The 21,430-nt window shown below is 43.7% G+C and overlaps 1 protein-coding gene across 1 annotated transcript in view; it reads right to left on the bottom strand.

Annotated features, from left to right (window-relative positions):
- Nucleotides 1-619: 619 nt before the first annotated feature.
- The window catches only part of LOC145418631 (uncharacterized), a 55,352-nt gene continuing 34,541 nt past the window's right edge, over nucleotides 620-21,430 (bottom strand). The window contains exon 9 of the mRNA XM_080286995.1: nucleotides 620-670. Coding sequence (XP_080143121.1) covers nucleotides 620-670 — 51 coding nt within the window. The remainder of the gene's footprint in view (nucleotides 671-21,430) is intronic.

Below are 21,430 nucleotides of genomic sequence, written 5' to 3'. Positions count from 1 at the left end.
GACAGTATCCCATTCACAAAATATTATGAATGGACGTAGAACCAAAATGGATAAATTATTGGCCTTGTGTTTGTGCCAAGTGGTGACTCAACGTGGGAGTTGACATTGCTGGTTGTGGTTGTAGTTGTGGCTGTAGAGGGGAGAAGTTTAATACAAAGTGATGTAACTTCTGTTTTTATTGTTTCTTGTCTTCTGCTAACCTCACCAGGCTTCTCCGTTGTTGGAATAGTACCTACTCTCTCTCTCTCTCTCTCTCTCTCTCTCTCTTACACACACACACACACACACACACACACACACACACACACACACACACACACACACACACACACACACACACACACACCGGCGCTTAGTTCTGTGTCACACATCAACTTGAAGGCGAGGACTTGACTCACAGTGCATGCAATCAAGGTAGGAGTGAGGGTGGAGCAGGGTGAGAGGAGGAGACGCTAGGTTACGTTACGAGTGGTGTGATTGAGTTTGGTTAGGTTTGATGTGGCTGTGTTTGATTGTGAGATTAAAACGGGATACATAACCCTGAATGCATACTATGCATACATGATGACCACAGGTGAAAACAATGGCGGAGCAGCTCATATCCTCGCTCCATAAATCCTTACTCAGACGCTGAGAGTGGGACGGTGGAGCAAAGCATAATGGGAGGGACCTGAAAACCACAAAGATTGACTCAACAGTATGTGGATGTAATTGATGGCTATAGTCGAGTTTTCTTAACCTGGCCCAGATTTCTCCACTTTTGCATACTTCACCGAGCTCAGTGGTAGAATATGACAATACTGCAGGGCTCTCTATCAATTCCATAGCACATCTTCATGACTAGCATAATGTTCTAGGGTTAGTCTCTTTATTACAGCTTAGTATTCATGATGGAGAGAAGGCAATTGTAGGTAATGTAGTATTTTATTGTACCTGGCATGAAGATGATCATTTACTGGGATGATGGGTTGGTGTGGCAGCGAAAAGGAGTGGATGTGGGAGAGTGGGTGGTTGAGCATAGGAGGGTGGGTGTCGGATGTTTGGCTAAAAGTGAATGGATGTGGAGGGAGGATGGGTGTGCTAATGATTGGATAGGTATGGGACGAGTGGGTGGGAGGTGGGGGGGATTGAGATGGGAGGGTGAGATGTTGAATGGAGGGTGGAACGCAGGATGGATAAACGAGAGGGTCAGAACGAGTGTATTGAATGGAGGTTGGGAGGATGTGCTGGAGTAGGGAACTGGGTGGACGAGAGAAGGAGGGAGGGAGGGTGTGGGACGGGTGATCAGTTTGAATGCGTCAGTGTATGTGTGAATGGAGGAGTGAAGTGTGTGTGTGTGTGTGTGTGTGTGTGTGTGTGTGTGTGTGTGTGTGTGTGTGTGGACGTGGGATGATGGAGTGTATATGGACATGAGTGACTAGACAGTTTGGGTAGGTGGTGTGGGTGGATAAGAGCATGTATTTTGTCTGTTAGGCAATATATGGGAAAGGTTATGCATAAGAAGAGAAGGTTTGACTGTGGTTAGGTAATGTGTGGGTGGAAAGGATGAGTATCCAGTGTGAGAAGAGAATGTGGATGGGTGTGGGTGGGCAGCGGGTGTAGTGCAAGTACGTACACTGAATATATCATATAACGTTAGCCAGTATGAAATTAATAAAGTTGTTCCCTGGCTGAAGGGGTTTAAAACAAAAACCTGCATTCGCTAGAACACTTACACAAGGCCTGACTGGAGGACACGACCGCCAAAAGTTGGTTTTACGTTTTTTTTTATGAGGTGGAGGCTGATGGGACCAGAGATATGACTTGCCGGCGGTGCGGCCCGAACCTGCAAACATTGTCCCTGACTCCAAAAAATCAGCAACACGGAATTGATATCAAGAGCGTTCACTTTTTTTTTTTTTTTTTTTTTTTTCCTCACTCCTATGCACTTTGCCTAGGAAAGAACTTAGGTTGTAGGCAAGGTTAAAGATAGAATGATGAAAATTGTCCCAGAACTGACCAGTCATTCTCGTATGAAAGGTCTAAAGAGAAAATGTGGTGGGGCTGTGTGGATAGATGGTGCCACGTATTCCTAAGAGAGTGGAGATGGAGCCAGAGTTCAGAGAAGCAGAGTCGAGTGTAGTGGCCATACCAGGGCGAGAACACTGCAGCTGAGAGAAACTGAAGGGCGTCCGCGTCAGTGAGAAGAGGATGTAGAGGGAAAAGTTTGTAATTTCACTTTGTTTAGAAGAGCTGTATGTGGAGAGCCTTTAACACATGAAAGCACCAGAAGTGGACCAAAAATATCCTTATCATTTTCCCCACAGCGACTCTGAGGTTGACGTCATGCCCACGAGACTTAACGAGGTTCGCATTTCTCAGGAGTCGCAAAAAATGGTAACAGATGGTAATATCACATTTGTTGTCCAGGGGGCAGGATGTCGAGCAGCCGGATCATTGTTTTTGTGGCCACGCACATCCAGAGAGAGGGAGGGTCGTCTTGGTTTACCAAAGGTTACTGACGCTCTTCTGTTTATTTCCCTCGTCTCTGGTTTCTTCTTAATCTCTCTTTCTCTTTATTTCGCCTCCCCTGCCCTCCCTTCAAGCCAGAGCTGAAGAGCGCTGCTTTCTTTCATTCTTTCTTTTCTGTCCTGTAGCATACCATACGTAACAGCTGGTACCACAAGAGGCCCAGAAAATGACCAGGGGCAGCTGGCTGGTTTTTTTACAGTAATACATTGATATGATAACGTGTCAGCTGCAGGAATGATTGAAGACACCTTTAACATCAATCTCCAAAACATGCACACCACTCCTGAAAACAGTGGGAGAACAATTTAACGTGTTATGTAACAGTTTGTACCCGTTTTGCATCTTCACTAACCATTAATATCAACAGATCTGTTAAAAATAACGATTTTTTTTTTTTTATGTGGCCAACTCTGGGCATAGGCTTCACAGCCTGCTATCAAGGCCCAGCAGTCCTCCTACATACCATACACCTCCACATGTCACCACTTCGGCGCAAACACCCACCGTCCATATTGAATACATGCTAGGACTGTCTCATGCAGGACTGGTGTACTGGTATTGGCGGGGGTATTTTTACGGCATGTCGACGGGGCATCTGGTAAATCAGTAAAGCCTGATTTAATGAAATTCAAATCCTTAAAATGTTCCCTGCCCCAGCGGAGATTTGAACCTGGGTCCATTAGGACTGTAGGCCACCTCTCTGCCGATTGATCCACCGCCTTCCCCACTTCTGTCAACAGACTCAGAGGACGAGAACAGGGAGAATTTGAAAATGTCGGAGGTGGAACACATCTTTTAACATAAAGTACAAGTCATGGCCTCGTGAGCAGTGATGAACAGAAGTCAGAATTGATCAAAATAACGAGCGAATGCGTCCCTGACAATTCTCACACGTGCATATATCTTCATTAGTGATAAAGCTAACAGGACTGGGTTAATGATTATGACTGGTGTAGAGAAACAGGATTAGGCTAATGATTGTGGCTCCAGTAGTGAAGCAGGATTAGGCTGATGATTATGTTTGGTGTAGTAAGACCTAAAGATTACACCTAAATAACAATCCTCAGTTGTTATGGCATCTCCAGTACCATGTTTTTCAGAAGAAGGTGCTGGGAAGTGAATATTGAATTTCCTGCAGTATCAAGCTTATCTTCTTTCCAATTTCTGAAAGAGAAGAGGTGGCTTATTCGTATGATGCATACCTCCCTCCTCGTACACTCTTGAAGTGGAGTATTTGGGAAAAGTATGACGGATAAAGAACTACGTGGAGAGAGAGAGAGAGAGAGAGAGAGAGAGAGAGAATCATGAACGAAATGGAATAGTGTAGAGGAGTGTGCTACAGCGAGTGGTGTCTTGTAAAAACAGGGGTCGTTATAGACTACTAAGAGGTGCTTGGAGGGATTTCACCGGTGTCACCTCTCACAGGATGCTGCACCAGGCAGATCAAGAGATGGAACCCTTGATCACAACTCTCAGTCATTACTTTAGTGTTGCTCATTATTGGATATTTTAGTGACTGTGTAAATTGTTAGTAAAATCGGTGAAATGTGTGAATGTGAGAGAGATTGAGCAAAATCAAGAGAGAATGTGTGAAAGTGAGAAAAAATTCGCGAAAGAACGAAAATTAATGACATAAATTGTACATGTAAGTTAGCTTTGAAAGAGGAAAAGTGAGATGGTGTATGTGTGAGCGGGACAGTAAGTAACTGTTAAGAGAGCTGTAGATCTGACCATGCTAGGAATGAAGAGAGAGAGAGACTCTTTGTGTGTGTGTGTGTGTGTGTGTGTGTGTGTGTGTGTGTGTGTGTGTGTGTGTGTGTGTGTGTGTGTGTGTGTGTGTGTGTGTGTGTGTGTGTGTGTGTGTGTGTGTGTGTGTGTGTGTGTGTGTGTGTGTGTGTGTGTGTGTGTGTCTGTGTGTGTGTGTGTGTGTGTGTGTGTGTGTGTGTGTGTGTGTGTGTGTGTGTGTGTGTGTGTGTGTGTGTGTGTGTGTGTGTGTGTGTGTGTGTGTGTGTGTGTGTGTGTGTGTGTGTGTGTGCGTGCTTGTGTGTGTGTGCGTGTGCTCACACGCGCGCAGAGACCACACAAGTTTACCTTACCATAATCAATTGTTGTGTTAGACCCTGATGAGGGAAATTAGTATACCGTACGTTGAATATTGAGATTTGCGTAATGACTTAACTACTGTGTATCATATTCTTTTTGGGGGGAGCCCTTTTAATATCTCATCCTTGCATATTACCCCTTTTTGTTATCTTCCCTCATTGATATCTTTTTGTATCACCATAGTTTGCATAAATATTAACAAGCCTATGTTAACCTCTCTGATACTTGTAGATATTGGCAAGGGAAGGATGTTATGGTGCCTGTTTAGTCTTTGGGATAATAGACCTGAGTCAGATTTGTTGTGCAGTACTAAGACCTAAAAGGAGTCATCAGCAAGGAAACGGCCTTATTTATTTATTTTTACTTTCTTGAGTTATGTTCTATAGTGAGCATACATGTTGGTCCTGACACCAACAAGTGTTACATCTGTGGAAGAATAAGGCGTCAGTGATATCATTACCATCAGCAAGATGGATCATTATTAACCATGCTAGTAGTAGCCAGCCCTTAATATGGCCATATAGTAGCTTCCTTCCCTCATAGTGCATATACAAAAAGAGAGAATGGTTTTAATGAGTTATCGGCAAGAATGGGCTGTTGTCTGGTTTGTTAACCCCCTGTGAGCGTGATGGTAATAGATTATTAAACCATAGTCAACATCGTAGCCATATGAATAGATGGAAAATTACTTAATTATTTTAATGAGGATTAAGAACACTAATAAGATATCAGGTTGCATTTGTGCATCGTTATTTACTCAAAATTCATCATTAATTCCAGCACCGTTGTGCACTAGGAGGAATCATGATGTTCTGTTATCATCTGTTGTTGTCTTTGGTTCACTGCTGCTCAGTGAAGCTTTGGACACTAAAAAGTATATGAACGAAATTTAGTTTTTTCTTTTCCTGATGAAATGATGCATAGGAATATAACATGAAATTATTCACAGTTTCTGTTGTTTAAATTTTTTGAGAAGCTTGGAGTACAGGAGACAGATGTGAGTCATTTGTCAGAGTTTGTTAGTTTAAGTTGACACATGTGACATTGCTGACTGAGCTGAGTGTATTAGTTAACTTTTACTACCGGTATTCAGAATACCGGTATAGTGATACTGCTGTTGTAGTCCACAGCACATTGTTTGACTCGCATAGATATATCGGACAAGAAAGGCGTGTAGACATTATTACTAGATGAATGTATGGCACTGATGTGACATGCCAGTTCTAATTCGTGTGTTGTTTGTTATCACGCACAGGTCTATCTTGACTTTTGTTAATTAACCAGATGTTCTTACATTTCAGGTGAGCGAAGTGGTGGTCAGTGTTCGTTAATGTGGTGCTGTTGCGGATCAGGTGAGTCAGTTTTTGTGGTATGCGGTGCCGTGTAGTGCTGTGTGGTGTGTTGTGTTGTGGTATGACGTAGTGTGGTGTGGTGTGGTGTAGTGTGGTGTGATGTGTTTTGGTATGATATGGTGTGGTGTGGTGTGGTGTGGGTGGGTTAGTGGTACTGAGCCACGCCTGTCTGTTTATGGTCAAGCTGGGGCAGCAGAGAGGGACGGCACAGAGGCTCTTGCTTTAATCTTTCCCAGGCCAAAACACCCAGGCTGGCTCTGACCTGGCAGGAAATGTGATAACCTCAGCACTCTGTCACGGTCCACCCATTACCATCCATCACGATTAATCATTAACTAGATTATATATAGTTTGAAAGATGATCTGGTCTTCTGCACCACAACCATTGGTTTTTGTGGTGGAGTTGATGGTGACGCAACGAGGGAATGAAGGAGGGAGGGGGATACTGAGTGCATAGTTGGAGGTACTGAGAGAATAACGGTGTCCATACGAGTGGGGTCAGGGACCGAACATAGAGATCATATATTTCAGTGTGCCTATTGCGAAAATAGTAGAGCAAGAAATAATCCTCCAGTAAACTAAATACAGATTGAAGTTGGTGAATGTCTTGGCATCACAGGAATCCCCAGGAAGGCTTGCAACATTAAGAAGAAACGATGTGTGGGTGTAGGTGGAGCACGATGGGTGGAGAGGGGTGGGAAGGAAGATCAAGTACTACAGCTCCCTTGATAGCACCTGAGTGATGTGTTAGAAGTACCGGTAAATGCCTTCACACCACAATACCGGGTGAAGCGTGAGGTAACCGTGTTTTGTGAGGTCGTCAAGGAGTATGTGGGTGAGGGAGAGACTGGATGATTAGACAAATTAGACAGAGAGGAAGGTGGAGGGTAGGTAGGTGATTATGGTGTGCTAGAGAGGTGGATGAGAGAGGGGCGGGAGAGAGAAATGCAAAGTGCTTAGAGAGAGAGAGAGAGAGTTATTCAGATAAGCAGACCTCGAAGATCTTACCGTTTTAGCACAGTGACCCAGCCTTAATGGAAGAACATATTTCTTAGTCATATAAGTAACCGTTTCAGAGAGAGAGAAGTATTGGAAATATGGGAGGACTGAGTGGAGGTTAACTCTTGCAGCTAATTGAATCTCGACGGTATTTGCTGAGTACTAATACGTTTTATTTAGTTGAGAGAGGCTGTCACAGTCAAGTGTTGATTAAGCTTCATTTATCAGTCCCCTACCGGTCAAACCGGTCGGGGACTATAGGTTTACGCGGTCACGTCAGTACATCTGTCAGTCCGTCGCTCTGTAACTTCCACATGGATGAACAGATTTTGATATAACTTTCACACAATTGTTCCCCATACCATGACGGTGTGTGGTGCGCAACAACCAGCCATCTACTCCCAAGATCAGGTACTTATGTATGGTTATCATCCGGTTGGGGACTTTGTATTGCATGACAATACTGAATGCACTTGTCTTATTTATTCATTTGTCATTTACACATTTATTTTACTGAATAACTCCTGGTGATCGTCCTTTGCTGGGAGAAACGCCAGCAGAGTGAGGCTGAGGCAGGAGGGGTGGAAGGATGGGTGTTACGAATTTCTCTTGCCTCTTTCATGCCGCTTATAATGATGCCCTCCCTCCGCTCCGTCCCACCCTTCTACGAACACTTATTACGGCAAGTGTCGCGATCGTGACGGATTTACATATTTCTTCCATTTGTCGTTTTTATAGCGGTAAGTCTGTGTGTGTGTGTGTGTGTGTGAGAGAGAGAGAGAGAGAGAGAGAGAGAGAGAGAGAGAGCGAGAGAGAGTTGTTGTATGTGTGGTAGAGGTTTTTTTTTTCCTTGCTCAGAAGTCACTAAGCCCAAATTAGTTTACTGCTATTACAGGTTCTTCCGTCGGAGTTACAGTGTGAAATAAAACCTCATTATTTCTTTTGCAAAGAACTGTACCTCTGCGTTAATCTGAATATTGATGCATGTGATAACTGGCGCCAGAATCATCAAATCATTTGATCAAGGCCTGGAGTGTAAAAACTTGGTCTGGCTCAGTGACGCACTTCTGGGGATTAGTGTTGCCTTGGCACAAGGAATTTATTTAATGAGTTTGGAGGTGTAGCACAAAAGAGAGAGAGAGAGAGAGAGAGAGAGAGAGATTTTAGATGTTCATGCAGCCATGCTTTCATAACACTTTGCCGAAACTTTTCTTAAACTCTTATGCCTTATAAGTACTGTACATTGGACCAGCTGATATACTAAAGACACATGCTGCTGTAATTGCTCAGAGTCAAGCAAGAATCAGGATGCACAGTAAGCAAGGAAGGGGAGAGGATCGGAGAGCTTGGAAAATAGGTTGCATTGTTATAATTGCCTAGAGACAGTCACGACAGAGTGGCACATCGGAGAGAAGTGGGAGAGGGTGTTTAGGCTTGGGATCTTGTTTGTTGCCAGAGTCGTTCCGAGTGGACGGCACAACACCATAAGTCAGTTTAGGCCATATTTTCTGGCTTGACAGCCTTTTCCTAAATTTTCTGGGGTGGAGGGTTGGTTCGTTTTGGTCTTAGGGCTCCGGTCTTTTCTTCTCATGAACTCATTGTTTTCCAGTTTTACCTTGTAAATGCAATTTTTATACACTCTCCAACAAATACAGATGGATGTTATAATTCACGTGCTGTTTATCTGCCTAAAAACAGGAAATTGAAAAAAGATTGGTCTAAATGTGTTAAAGGACAGACATAATGATACCGTAACTTAAGTACAAACTCGGTACATGGTAACGAAGGCACCTGCAATACAGAGATGCAAAGGACATAATATTCACTATATAGCCAGCCTCATTAGTCATTGCATTTTCATCAAGTTTTCTTTCTTTCTTTTTCAGGCTTTCCTCTTTCTCTGCTTCTGTCTACCATCATTATCCTCTCTCTCTCTCTCTCTCTCTCACACACACACACACACACACACACACACACACACACACCACTTTCACACCGCTCGCTGGCGCAGTGGTAACGTTCTCGCTTGCCAACTGGTGGACGGGAGTTCGCGCCTCGCTCAGGTTGCGAAAAGTTTCACTGATGAAGTGGGTGGTTACTGTCCCCCTTGAGCAAGGGGATGTGTGTGTGTGTGTGTGTGTGTGTGAAGGTCACAGCCTTGCCCTTAGATCGGACTATATGAGCTCTCAGCTCCCTTCCGGGAGGGTAAAAAGCTGACGATCACGACCAGCAAGTGATAATGACCGACCCGGTGAATTACACATACACACACATTAGTAAAGGTTAACTTCTCCGTCCTCACGCCCCAGTACCACATGACTCTTAAGTTGACAGTGGCACGTGCAGGCCTCCACAGGTCATGTGGAGAGAGAGAGAGAGAGAGAGAATTTCCCAGTAAAATAACCTCTCTCACTGTCAGTTCAGTACCTTAATCTTTCTGTATCACTTTTTTTTTTTTTTTACTTTGCTTCTTCCTCCTCACTGTTATAATTCAGTTCCGCACACCTGGTCATCAGAATACCTGTTCATCCAGACACAGGTTGTAGAGAAGATATCATTACCTTCTGTAGACACTCAATAGTCATCGTGGCCTGGTTACCACTTCTCTGCCTTCTCCTTCTCTGATTTTTTTTTTTTTTTTTTACAGTTTTGTCCTCGTATTCTTGGCGGTTAGGGAAGCTCCCTAACACCTCTTCCTTACATATTTATGTTTGGATACGACTGGTTAACATTGTTTTGTACTTTATTTAGGTATAGTGGTACTGGAATGACTGAGGATGGCACGGTGTAATGAGCTGAGTAAATCGTTTAGGAAGAGGCGTTAGGGAGCTTCCTTATTGAACATGAATACGGGTCTTGGTTATTTGAATACCTGGTTATTCACACTCAGATTATCCAGAAGGCATCATCCATACTCTTTTCATCTTAACTTGGCCTTGATTTTCGTCCTTTTGCAGCTTGTTTCACGCAGCTCAGTGGCAGAAAAAGACATTGTTACGGCCTAACACCATTTCATCGCGCTTCTTCGTGACTAACGCCATATTCTAGTGTTTTTCTTTTGCTACAAGTCAGCAGTGAAGAAGGAGAGAGTGCAAATTTAGGCCAGGTTAATGTAAAAATGGTAAAGTACTGTCACTCATATAGGCGTAATCAAGATTTTTATACGTCTGTTTTATTGTAATTCTTAGAACTTTGCAAATGCTGCTGTGCAAGTGAGGCTAATGGTAGCTGAAAGTACACCGTCCATCAGAGTGACTATTTGTTGTTCGAGCAAAGAAGGAAAAAACGGATTAGAAAACCATTTAATAATACACTAAAAGCTTCAAGTGACAGTAGTGTATGTTCAGTTCTTCAGAATTAATGCTTTAGGGAGTGTGAGACAGATATGGAAGTTGGTATGAAGACATGATATACTGGAGTGAGTTTGTGTAGTGTTTAGCACGAGACAGAAATGGAGGTCATGACACTTAATGGTGAGATGATAAGGCAGATGCAGGTAATAAAGCGAGATATTAACTCCACTGCAGGTAAGATGTTATTTTCTGACCAGTTTTATGTTCTGCAGTATTGTAAATTGTGGTCAAGAAACATCATCTATATAGCTCTCTGTCTTTCACGAATCGCGTGAATTACGATCCAAAGTGTATTTGCATCATACACCGCCAATTATTACCTCGTAAAGCGTGGGGTAAGAGAACTACTTATTATCGACCTTGACCTTAGTTGACACCCACCCACCCACCCACCCACCCACCCACACACACACACACACACGGAGAGAGAGAGAGGAGGGGGAACAAACACACAAAGCCTTTTAATGACGCAAGCAGCTTTATTGCCACGGCAAGAGTGACATACGCTCAATTCCCCCTTCCCATCACTCAGCATTGATGTTCATCGATAACTGCAGCAGGAGGTGACATTTAGTGCCTCCAGCCTGACAAAGAACAGTCCTCACTTGCTCTTGTACCCAGGCGGCCTGTGTGTGTGTGTGTGTGTGTGTGTGTGTGTGTGTGTGTGTGTGTGTGTGTGTGTGTGTATAACACTTTCTGTTCTGGCACAGTATCAAATCCTTCAGTCAATCTTCCTCTTCACCCCGTTGACGTCATTGTTAATTTCATGTCAGCAGGTAATTTTGGCCTGTTTAGTTTAGGAGAGACTTCGAACTGGAGGGATTGCCTTTAGTCCTCATTAACCCCTTCACTTTGACGGGGCTCTCCTACTTTGCATAAGCTAGAATACTGTAAGAGGCAAAATGAGAAAGAAGGTACAGCTGAACTCATAAATAAAAAAGATAAAGCAGAGTAAGGAGGTACAGTTTAATTTGTAATTCTTCCATACTCACCATCCACTCTTTTCCTAATTTATTGTGTAATCTTTATTGCAGTTTCTTGGTCTTATACTCCTGCTGTCGTGTCGTATTTCTCTCAGTATATTTGTGTGTTCACCCTGATGCTATCTTGAATTTTATAACCTTCTTTTACGGCCCATGGTAAAAGGAGGAGGTTCCAAGTGTAGAAGTAACGGGAAAGGTCTGGATGGTGAACATATGAGTATAAGAATCATGAAGCTGGATACTTTAATGTGATGCTGATAAAACATAAAACACAACTCAAGATTCTTCTGCCTGACGAAAGCGATCCAAGCGTGCCAAGAGATAAGAGTGGTGAACTGGGTGATGCTGTTGTACATTCACAATAATTTGGCCCATATTTTTGTTCTCTCGCAGCTTTCACCACGTAGCTCAGTGGCTGGAAAAGACAATGCAACGCTTCTACATCCCCTCCAAAGCACATCTTCGTGATTGGCATCATATTCTGGTGTTAATCTTTTGTACAACTCCGCATTGAAGATGGGAAGATGGCAGTTTTAGGCCAGGGTAGAGTAAAGCGAGTATAGTGTTGAAGGAGAAGCACACTTGCTGTCACAAGCCGGATGTGTACATTAGTGCGCTCGTATAAAGTACTCTTTTGCATAATTTTTTTTTATTCCCAATTGCTAGATACAGAATTGCTCATGGGGAGCCGTATATAGTGACATATGAGGATGATGCGTAGAAAAGAAGGGTACAGGGAAAGCCAGGACGGGGCGGTTGGGTGGGAATGAAAAGTGGATGGAAACATCGTGGGTGGGAAGTTTTAAGGGGAGGATGGCAAACATGAAAACTCTGTGTGTAAGGAGGTGATGGCCGAGTCGGCAGATAGGTGGTGTGCTGTCCCAGTGGACGCGGGCTCGATTCCTGGCTTGGGCCGGGAACAGTTTAAAAGATTTTAATTTCATTCAAAGTAGACTTTACTGATCTAGCAAAGACCCGCCGACATGTAAAAACACCCACGCTGATACCAGTACACCAGTTTTGCATTGATACAGCCCTAGCATGCATTCAATATGCGCCGAAATTGTGACATGTGGAGATGTATGGTACGTAGGAGGGCTGCTGGACCTCAGGGAATGGGTTGTAAAGCCTATGACCAGAGTCGGGAAAAAAATAAATAAATAAAAAGGAAAAGTTATATATAATGGCAGTCTTATAGGTCCAGTTTTTCACAGTGATGGAGAAACACCTTGGCTACCTTGTTCCAATTATCAACATTTACCTAACTTGATCGGGAGACCTCTGGATATGACGTTAGAAAGTAATCATAAACTCCTTTAAAACCGTGACTGGTGTTGTCACTGCCAGCATCACCAATGGGTCTGACAGCAGCCACTCAGCCTTGTGTAAACACTCATTAATTCTCGTTACGTCCACACACAGTCAGGCCGCTGGTGTCAGTTAAGTTCTTCACCACTCTTAATAGTTGCGTTGCGTTTCGGTATGGACGTGAGAAAAACACAATAATAAACACTGAAGATATACAGAGTGGCACATGAGCTCCTTTACGAAGAATCCAATCAGTGGGCATGTACAAGTTCTGTCTCGTGTGGAGCACAAACAGATGAACATCTAAGGTGACGAAGTGACAACTCAGAGATGGAAAGAGAAGAGGTATGGAAGGAGCACGAAGAGAAGCAAATATCAGCAAGTCGAGAGCTCTTCTATACGGCCGTGTTACAGTGTAGGATATGAGTGAGGTAGAGGCTTTCTTGGAGAAGGATAGTTAGAGAGACTTCCCCATCAACCAGTTCAGTTCCTACGAAGAGAGAGAGAGAGGTGGGGGAGAGTTGACATAGACATTACCAGCCGAATGTGGTTGCCTGACCTTAAACGCACACACACACACACACACACACACACACACACACACACACACACACACACACACACACACACACACACACACACACACACACACACACACACACACACACAGTAAGTAAGTATTTATTGACCACAATATCCAGTTACACATACAGGATTTCACGCAACAATAAACCTTAACATGATAAGCAGTGCATCAGATATTAGCAAACAATTATGGTCCACAAAACAAGCGAAGTATTAAAGGGTTGATCAGTGCATCTATATAGCCTTAATGAAAGATGGAAATCATTACACTTCTGATTAATAACTTAACTACAATTTGACCAATCACCTTTTTTACGGAATAAACAAAAACAAAAAATCCCAATGATATATCATGGTTAGAATAAGAGCATACAAAATGAATTAAATACACTTTAAATAACATAGGTTATGGTAAACATTATAGTACACACTAGCCAAAACAGGAAAGGACCTTATACACTATCTCCTCAATAGGAAACTGAGCATCGTCATCAATGATTTGACTCCAGGAAGTAAAGTTATATCTTGTACGTATGTGCTGAGTCAGTGGACACTCCTCCAGTACATGCAACTCTGTTTGCACAGCACCACATGAACAGAACCGCTCTGCTACCGGGAGACGTCCCCGTCCACGCCGATTCCAACGGCCCGTCTCAATAGCCAGATTATGACTACCCGCAGCCGACTAAATGCCATTCTGTGTACCTCACTAGTTTTACCACGACATTTATAGATCTCGTGAACTGTTAAGGTAGGGTTCAACACATTATAAATTAGGCTTCTAGAAGATGTAGAGTTAGAAATTGATTGCTTTAAAGATTCAATGCCGACTTTAACATCATCAACAGAATTATTAATTAAACTCTTAATGTGTTTACTTGTTGGTGTGTTAGCCGCCATTAGTCAGCCTGACGGCGTGCACCCACGGGTCATCAGGCATACCGCGCCTCTCCCCCCACAGTCGCTGGAAAAGCTTCCTCTGCGTTGCTAGTACTAAAGATTTCAGTGGCGGGCACCCGAGTTCCACGTAACAAACGTCCGTGCACGCCGTCATACGAGCTCCCAGCAGCTGTTTAATACCCCAGTTATACAATTTTTCCATTGGCCTCAAGTTCCCATTGAACCAGGACTCACAGCCATATACAGTAGGATGGTTGACATTAATGCTGCTTCAAACATTTTCTTTTTAACATAAAATGATATGTCTATATTCTTTTCCAAAAATGACACAAATTTCAGAATGTGGCACATTTTTGCTTGTGCGTGGGCGGTAATGGCGGACGACAGGGTCCCGTCGCTTGTGAACAGACTGCCCAGATACACATACCTGTCACACCACTGCACGACCATATCACCAACGCAGAATGGCCCACGATCGCTCACTGACGCATGGATTGCAAAGAACTTGGTCTTAATATTATTCACAACCATGCCATTATTTACACAGAACTGATTCAGAAATGTAAGTTTATGTTCCGTCCCGCGTCGCGTTGTCGAGAGAAGAACAGTATCGTCCATAAGGACAAGGAGATGAAGCCACTGTAAAAAACCATCTGGCCCACAATTGGACTTTATCAACATAATCATGCTGTTTACAAAAATGATAAACAATAAACAAGATGTTGGGGACCCCTGTCTGACGCCGAGCCTGGATGTTACAATGGCTGTCCCAATAATGCTCACACACACACACACACACACACACACACACACACACACACACACACACACACACACACACACACACACACACACACACACACACACACACACACACACACACACACACACACACACATAGTACTCTCTAGTGGAACTTGCTGGTGAGGAAATGTGTGTATGTAACTGTGATGGTATCGGGAGGTAGCCATGGTAACACACAGGCACCTCGCACCACACACACACACAATAGATACACACACACACACACACACACACACACACACACACACACACACATAGTACTCTCTAGTGGAACTTGCTGGTGAGGAAATGTGTGTATGTAACTGTGATGGTGTCGGGAGGTTGCCATGGTAACATACACTCACCTCGCACCACACACACACACACACACACACACACACACACACACACACACACACACACACACACACACACACACACACACACACACACACACAATTTATTTTTGGGTAGGGCTGGTAAAGAGACCGGTATGATCATGAGAGTTAATAGAGACAGTATTAACACTCTTATGACTCACTCTCAGCTGAATGCTATCGCCCAGCAGTACCTGGAATAAAATACTAGAGTTGCCCCTACCATGAGAGGGCCCGGGTACCATCTAGTGGTTGTAAAAGTAGCTGAACAAGTTTTTCGTCTTGGTAGGCGTCGCTACTTGGCTACTTTTGCTAGTGGCCGTATGACAGTGGAAGGACGAGGGTGTGTGTGTGTTGCTGTTGCATCATTCCCCTGAGGGTAAGTGTTGGCTATTTGCTGTTTTTAGCCATTAAGGTGACTACATTAGGACACAAGGATATCGCACTGACAGCCAGGAAGTATCATGGCCCAAAGAAATAATACCTATAAGGCTACTAGACGTAATTCTGATGAGACAAGGGGGATGTTATTGTGAGGGAGATGAGGAGGCCTTGTAGTCCAGTGCTGCCGTTTTGTGGAAGATCGTCTGCTAATGTGGTAAAACAAATGAACGACGAGCATGGATGTGGGCAGGCGGACGTCATTCCACACTCGTGTGGAATTTTTTTCCACACTAATTGTTCACGTTATTTTGTAGGAATACGAGGAATTTTTTCATGATTAAACCAACGAATATGTAGCGTTTGTCTATAATACTGTCATTTAAAACAAGGGAGAATACGTCGTTGAACAGTCTACCTCTACGCACCCGGCTATATAATTAAAAAAATATATATATTATTTACAAGACTCGTGCCAACCATTAGCAGTGCACACTTACTTTGTAATATTAAAGAAATACCGAAACAATGTTGTAAATCGTGTACTCTTGATATACTAGAAAACTTGGATGTGGATAAACTTACTTGTCTCCTGTCTTGTTATTAATCAACATTTGCTGACTTATTAACTCTCTTAATCATTTAACGTCCTTACACTTGAATCATAATAGGTCTGACATCATTAATAATATTATACCCTCTCTTCCAGTATTCACAGTATACCAAATTTTATGGTAGTTATACCAACAATACATCCTCTGTCATCCTGGTTACTAAACGAAACCGTGTGCAATAATGACGTCACAACCAGTGTGCAATTGACGGCAACTCTGCCTTGTACTGCCTCAATCTTGGTGTCTCAGCACCAGTGAAATAGCAGTGTGAGTGTCGTCCTGTTGATTCTCGTGCCGATCAGACTAGTGGACTAGTTTTGCCTGCTCCCTTGTCCCTGTCCACCCAACAGTACAGTTTGGGACCTGAATGTAAACTGATAAGTGCGATTCAGATTTCAGAGGGACAATGTGATGGAAAAAAAATATTGTATGTAAGTTATTTTGTCCTGAAGCGCACACACACACACACACACACACACACACACACACACACACACACACACACACACACACACACACACACACACACACACACACACACACACACACACACACACACACACACACACACACACACACACACACACACAGTACCCTCTAATGGAACTTGCTGGTGGGGAAATGTGTGTATGTAACTGTGATGGTGTCGGGAGGTTACCATGGTAACACACAGGCACCTCGCACCACACACACACACACACACACACACACACACACACACACACACATACACGTACGCGTATATTGTGGTGGTGTTCCTTCATTTTACCAAGGCCGAGATAGTCGTTTTTTTGCAGCTTATTTCCGGTAGTTCAGTGAAAGAATTAAACTTACAGCTCTACATCATTTCCATACCACTTCTTCGTGACTAGCACCATTCTAGTGTTAACCCCTTGTCACAATGCAAAATTTAAGAGATTGCAATTTTACGCCAAGTTAGAGTGAACAGGGTAGTGATTCTGCAACACACGTATATTTGTCCTCTTGTTTACAGGTCAGTCCACACGCAGTCCTTAGGTCACGTCTTCCATAGAGCAGGTAACACATGGACAGCTGGCGTAACTAAATGGCAGACCAGAGATGGAGTGAGAGGATGAGGCACACAGAGAACAAGATAGAGATGATACTCGCAGATCCACCGAGCTGGGACGGAACAACAACCAAAGGATCGGAGTGGAGACAGGTGAGAGGGGTCCTTATCCTGCAGTGGTGTGTCACAGGCTGATGATGATAATGATGATGATTAAGACGGATGTTGCTGCTGATGATGTTCATGCTGCTGCTGATGATGTTGATGCAAACTCTAGAATATGGTTATATGATAGTGATGTATTTGATGATAATGGTGATGATATTGATATTACTTCTGTACTACATTTTTTACAGTGTTGGGATGGTGATGACATGCTGCTGCTGCTGACGATGATGATGATGATGATGATGACGACGAGGAAGATGATGATGGTGATGATTACGACAACGAAGACGACGACGACGACGATGATGACGACGACGATCTTCAAGTCATTGGCGGAGTCACCTCTCCCTTTCCTTTCTGTTTAACTTCGCGTTTTGGTGACTGGGCGTGTGTGTGTGTGTGTGTGTGTGTGTGTGTGTGTGTGTGTGTGTGTGTGTGTGTGTGTGCTTGCTTCTGTTCGTGTATGTATATCTTGGTTGATGATACCATAGTTATTCAAATGGCAGAATTATTTCCACACATTCATAGTTTTATTTCAAGGGTAAATATTAGGCCAAGAATATAGGACCTTTTACCTATACAATTAAGAGACACTTACGCAATATTCTGAAAAGCTTATTACATCCCATAGACCACAGCACAGGGTTCCATAAGTCACTGATCACCGTCTCTTTATGTATCGTAAGGAAGTGGATGAATATGAGTGAAGTAATACATATATTTTGGTCTTTATTTAAAGGTAGGAATTGACCTCACATATTCTTTTTTATTTTAAGGATACAACACATGATTTTCTACATTTTATCACAGTAGCTCTAGGACCGGCCCTGACCGTCTGCTTCTCACTAACCATTTTCGGATGAGAGGTGTTGTACTCATATAGGCTTTAGTGATTATAGTGAAGCCAAGTTACGTTCTACCAGTCCCACACATTAAGTCACACACCATCACCCTCTCACACCACACCACACCATACCACCCTCCCACACCGTATCACACCACACCATACCAATCTCTCACACTACACGACACGAAATCACACTCCCACACCACACAAAATCACCTACCCACACCGCACCACAAAAAATCCTCCTCCCACACAACACCACACCACACCACACGACACAAAATTACCCTTCCACACCACACCACACATAACCACCTCCCACACCACACCACACATAACCACCTCCCACACCACACCACACATAACCACCTCCCACACCACACATAACCACCTCCCACACCACACCACACCACAAAAAATCGCCCATCCACACCACACCACACCACACAAAATTACCCTCCCACACCACACCACATAACCACCCTCACACACAACTCTCCCCACACCACACCACACACAACCACCCTGACACACCACACCACACCACACAAACCAACCCTGCCACACCACACCACACCTAACCACCCTCACACACCACACAACCCTCACCACATAACCACTCCCCACACCACACCACACAACCCCCCACCACCACACCTCACCACCACACCACACCACACCACACCAAGGAGATTAACCTAAGGGGCCTGAAGCTCCCGCATCTAGTAATTCTGATATTGTTTCCAGGTAACTCCACACACACACCTCAGGTCACGTCTTTCACAGAAGAGATAACAGAAGGACAGCGAGCGTAACTGAATGGGAAGCCAGAGATGGAGTGAGAAGAAGAGGTGCACAGAGAACAAGATGGAGAGATGATATGATGCAGATCTACCGAGCAAGGACGGAACAGGCTAATAATCATTGGATCAGAGTGGAGAAAGGTGAGAGGGTCCTTATCATGCAGTGGTGTGTCACAGGCTGATGGTGATGATATTGATGGTGATAATGATGTTGATGCTGATGGTGGTGATGCTTTAACATCTCAACGTATGAGGTTTCAGAATGCACAGTGAGGCTGCATAGCCAGGAAATGGAAGAATATGGGTGCATTTAAGTATTTATGTAATGTGATGAATAAGGATGGAAGATTAGAGGATGAAGTGACTGGAATGATGCGTCAGGGAAGGAGGGTTGCTTATTCTCTAAAAAGCAGTGGTTAGGAAGAGGGAACCGAAGATGAAGGTATGAAAAAAAAAGGGCACTGCATGCTGTGATTCCCACTTTAAAGTATGGAAGTGAAGCTTGGATCTTGTTGAAAGGACGCAAGTCAAGAGTGAGAGCGGTGGAAATGAGCTACTTGAGAGGAGCATGTGGAGTTTCATAGAGAGACAGACAGACAAATGGGCAGATGAAGGAGCGTTGTGATGCTGATGTGGATGAGATTGAAAGCGCTAAGAGAAATACTTCGAGGTGGTTTGGCCATGTGGAGAGGATGGCGAATAAGAGAATGACTAGAAGAGTGCACATGAGTTAGCTGGAAGGATAGAGGGGGATGGGAAGACCGACGATGAGATGGAGGGAAAGAGTAGAAACATATGACTGGGATACTTGAGCTAAATGGTAGAGGACAGTACATCATGAAGGCGATTTGCTTGTGGTCACCCCTTACGGGATTAAGGCGTCTGGCTATAGATAAACAGATATAGATAAATAGATAGATAGGTAGGTGATGATGATAATATGATATTGATGATGATGATGATGATGATGAAAATGGTAATGATAATGAGAATGACGGTGTATATAATGATGATGATGATAATGACGACGACAGCTATGATGATGATGATGATGATGATGATGATGATATTGATGATGATTTTTGTCGGCAGGTGGAAGGACGAAACAGCAGGAACTCTACCATCGGTCCAAGCATCCACGATTCCACATCCATCCATCCATCCGTCCATCCATCCATCCATCCGTCCATCCATCCATCCATCCATCCATCCGTCCAATCTTGCTTGATGTTAAAAGCTAAGTCTATTTAACTTAAGTAGTACCAATTGCTTCTTCATAAACTTTCCAGCTGTCTGAACAGATCTGCAGTAGCTTTTAACTTCTAGAATAACTCGGTTCTGGTGCTCAGTTTGGTACTTTTATTTTCATTTTATCGGAACTGGCGAGGCAGATTTTGAGAAAAGCCCCTCAAGTAACTCTTATTTTTTCTACTAGGTTTCTAATGCTGTCCATAGATCCGTTGTTGCTTTAATAGTTCCCTAGACAACACAGTCTTGGCGCTGTTCTCTGCCACCCTATTATACCATGTCATATAGTGTTCTCGATCGCTTGCTCTGTACGCTCGCTCGCTTGAACAATAAATCACTGAAGAAAAGGTGGTATAAAGCCCCCTAAGCCGCCACAGTATTATAACCCTCGGTATGCGTTCGTTCCCTGCGGCCTTGTAACTCTGTGTACCCAAAGCGCTTACAAAATAACTTGAAATAATTTTCCTTTCTTAACTATACCCGTTTCACTTTAACTTGGCCTGAGTTGTTGTTGTTGTTCTTGTTACATCTTAGGCTCCTCTGGATGTGAACCCAGTGCTATGTTGAAGGACTGTCTGTGTTGTGGTGGTGTGGTGCAGGAAGTGAGTGGGTGTGCTGTGGTGTGGGGGTGCCACTTTGCAGTATGAGCACAGGAGATTGTATGTGTGTTATATTTTGTGTTAGTATTGTAGCAGGGAAGGTTGGTGTGCTCGTGTCTCTGGGTTCGGTAGTGTCTGAAGGGTGTATGCCTGGTGGTGGCACATGAAGGATGCTGTTTGGTAGAAAGTTTTGGCTGGCTGGGGTGTCTGTGTGTTTATGTATGTGTTTGGTATAGAAAGTTTTGGCTGGCCGGGGTGTCTGTGTGTTTATGTATATGTTTGGTATAGAAAGTTTTAGCTGGCTGGGGTGTGTGTGTGTTTATGCATGTGTTTGGCAGAAAGTTTTGACTGGCTGGGGTGTTTGTGAGTTTGTGAATGTGTCTGGGAAGTGTAGAGTCAGGTGGAGGAGGGGATATGTTGCATAGATACTCTGTGTAGTGTTGGGCGGTTGTTCGATTTTGTTTGTGGAGAGGATGATGCAACATA

The sequence above is a fragment of the Coenobita brevimanus genome, chromosome 115 (assembly GCF_032717465.1).
Source record: "Coenobita brevimanus isolate Jiangsu-jjx chromosome 115, ASM3271746v2, whole genome shotgun sequence".
NCBI lineage: Eukaryota > Metazoa > Arthropoda > Malacostraca > Decapoda > Coenobitidae > Coenobita > Coenobita brevimanus.
Note: the sequence above shows the minus strand (reverse complement) of the source record. Positions and strands in the feature narration are given on the sequence as shown.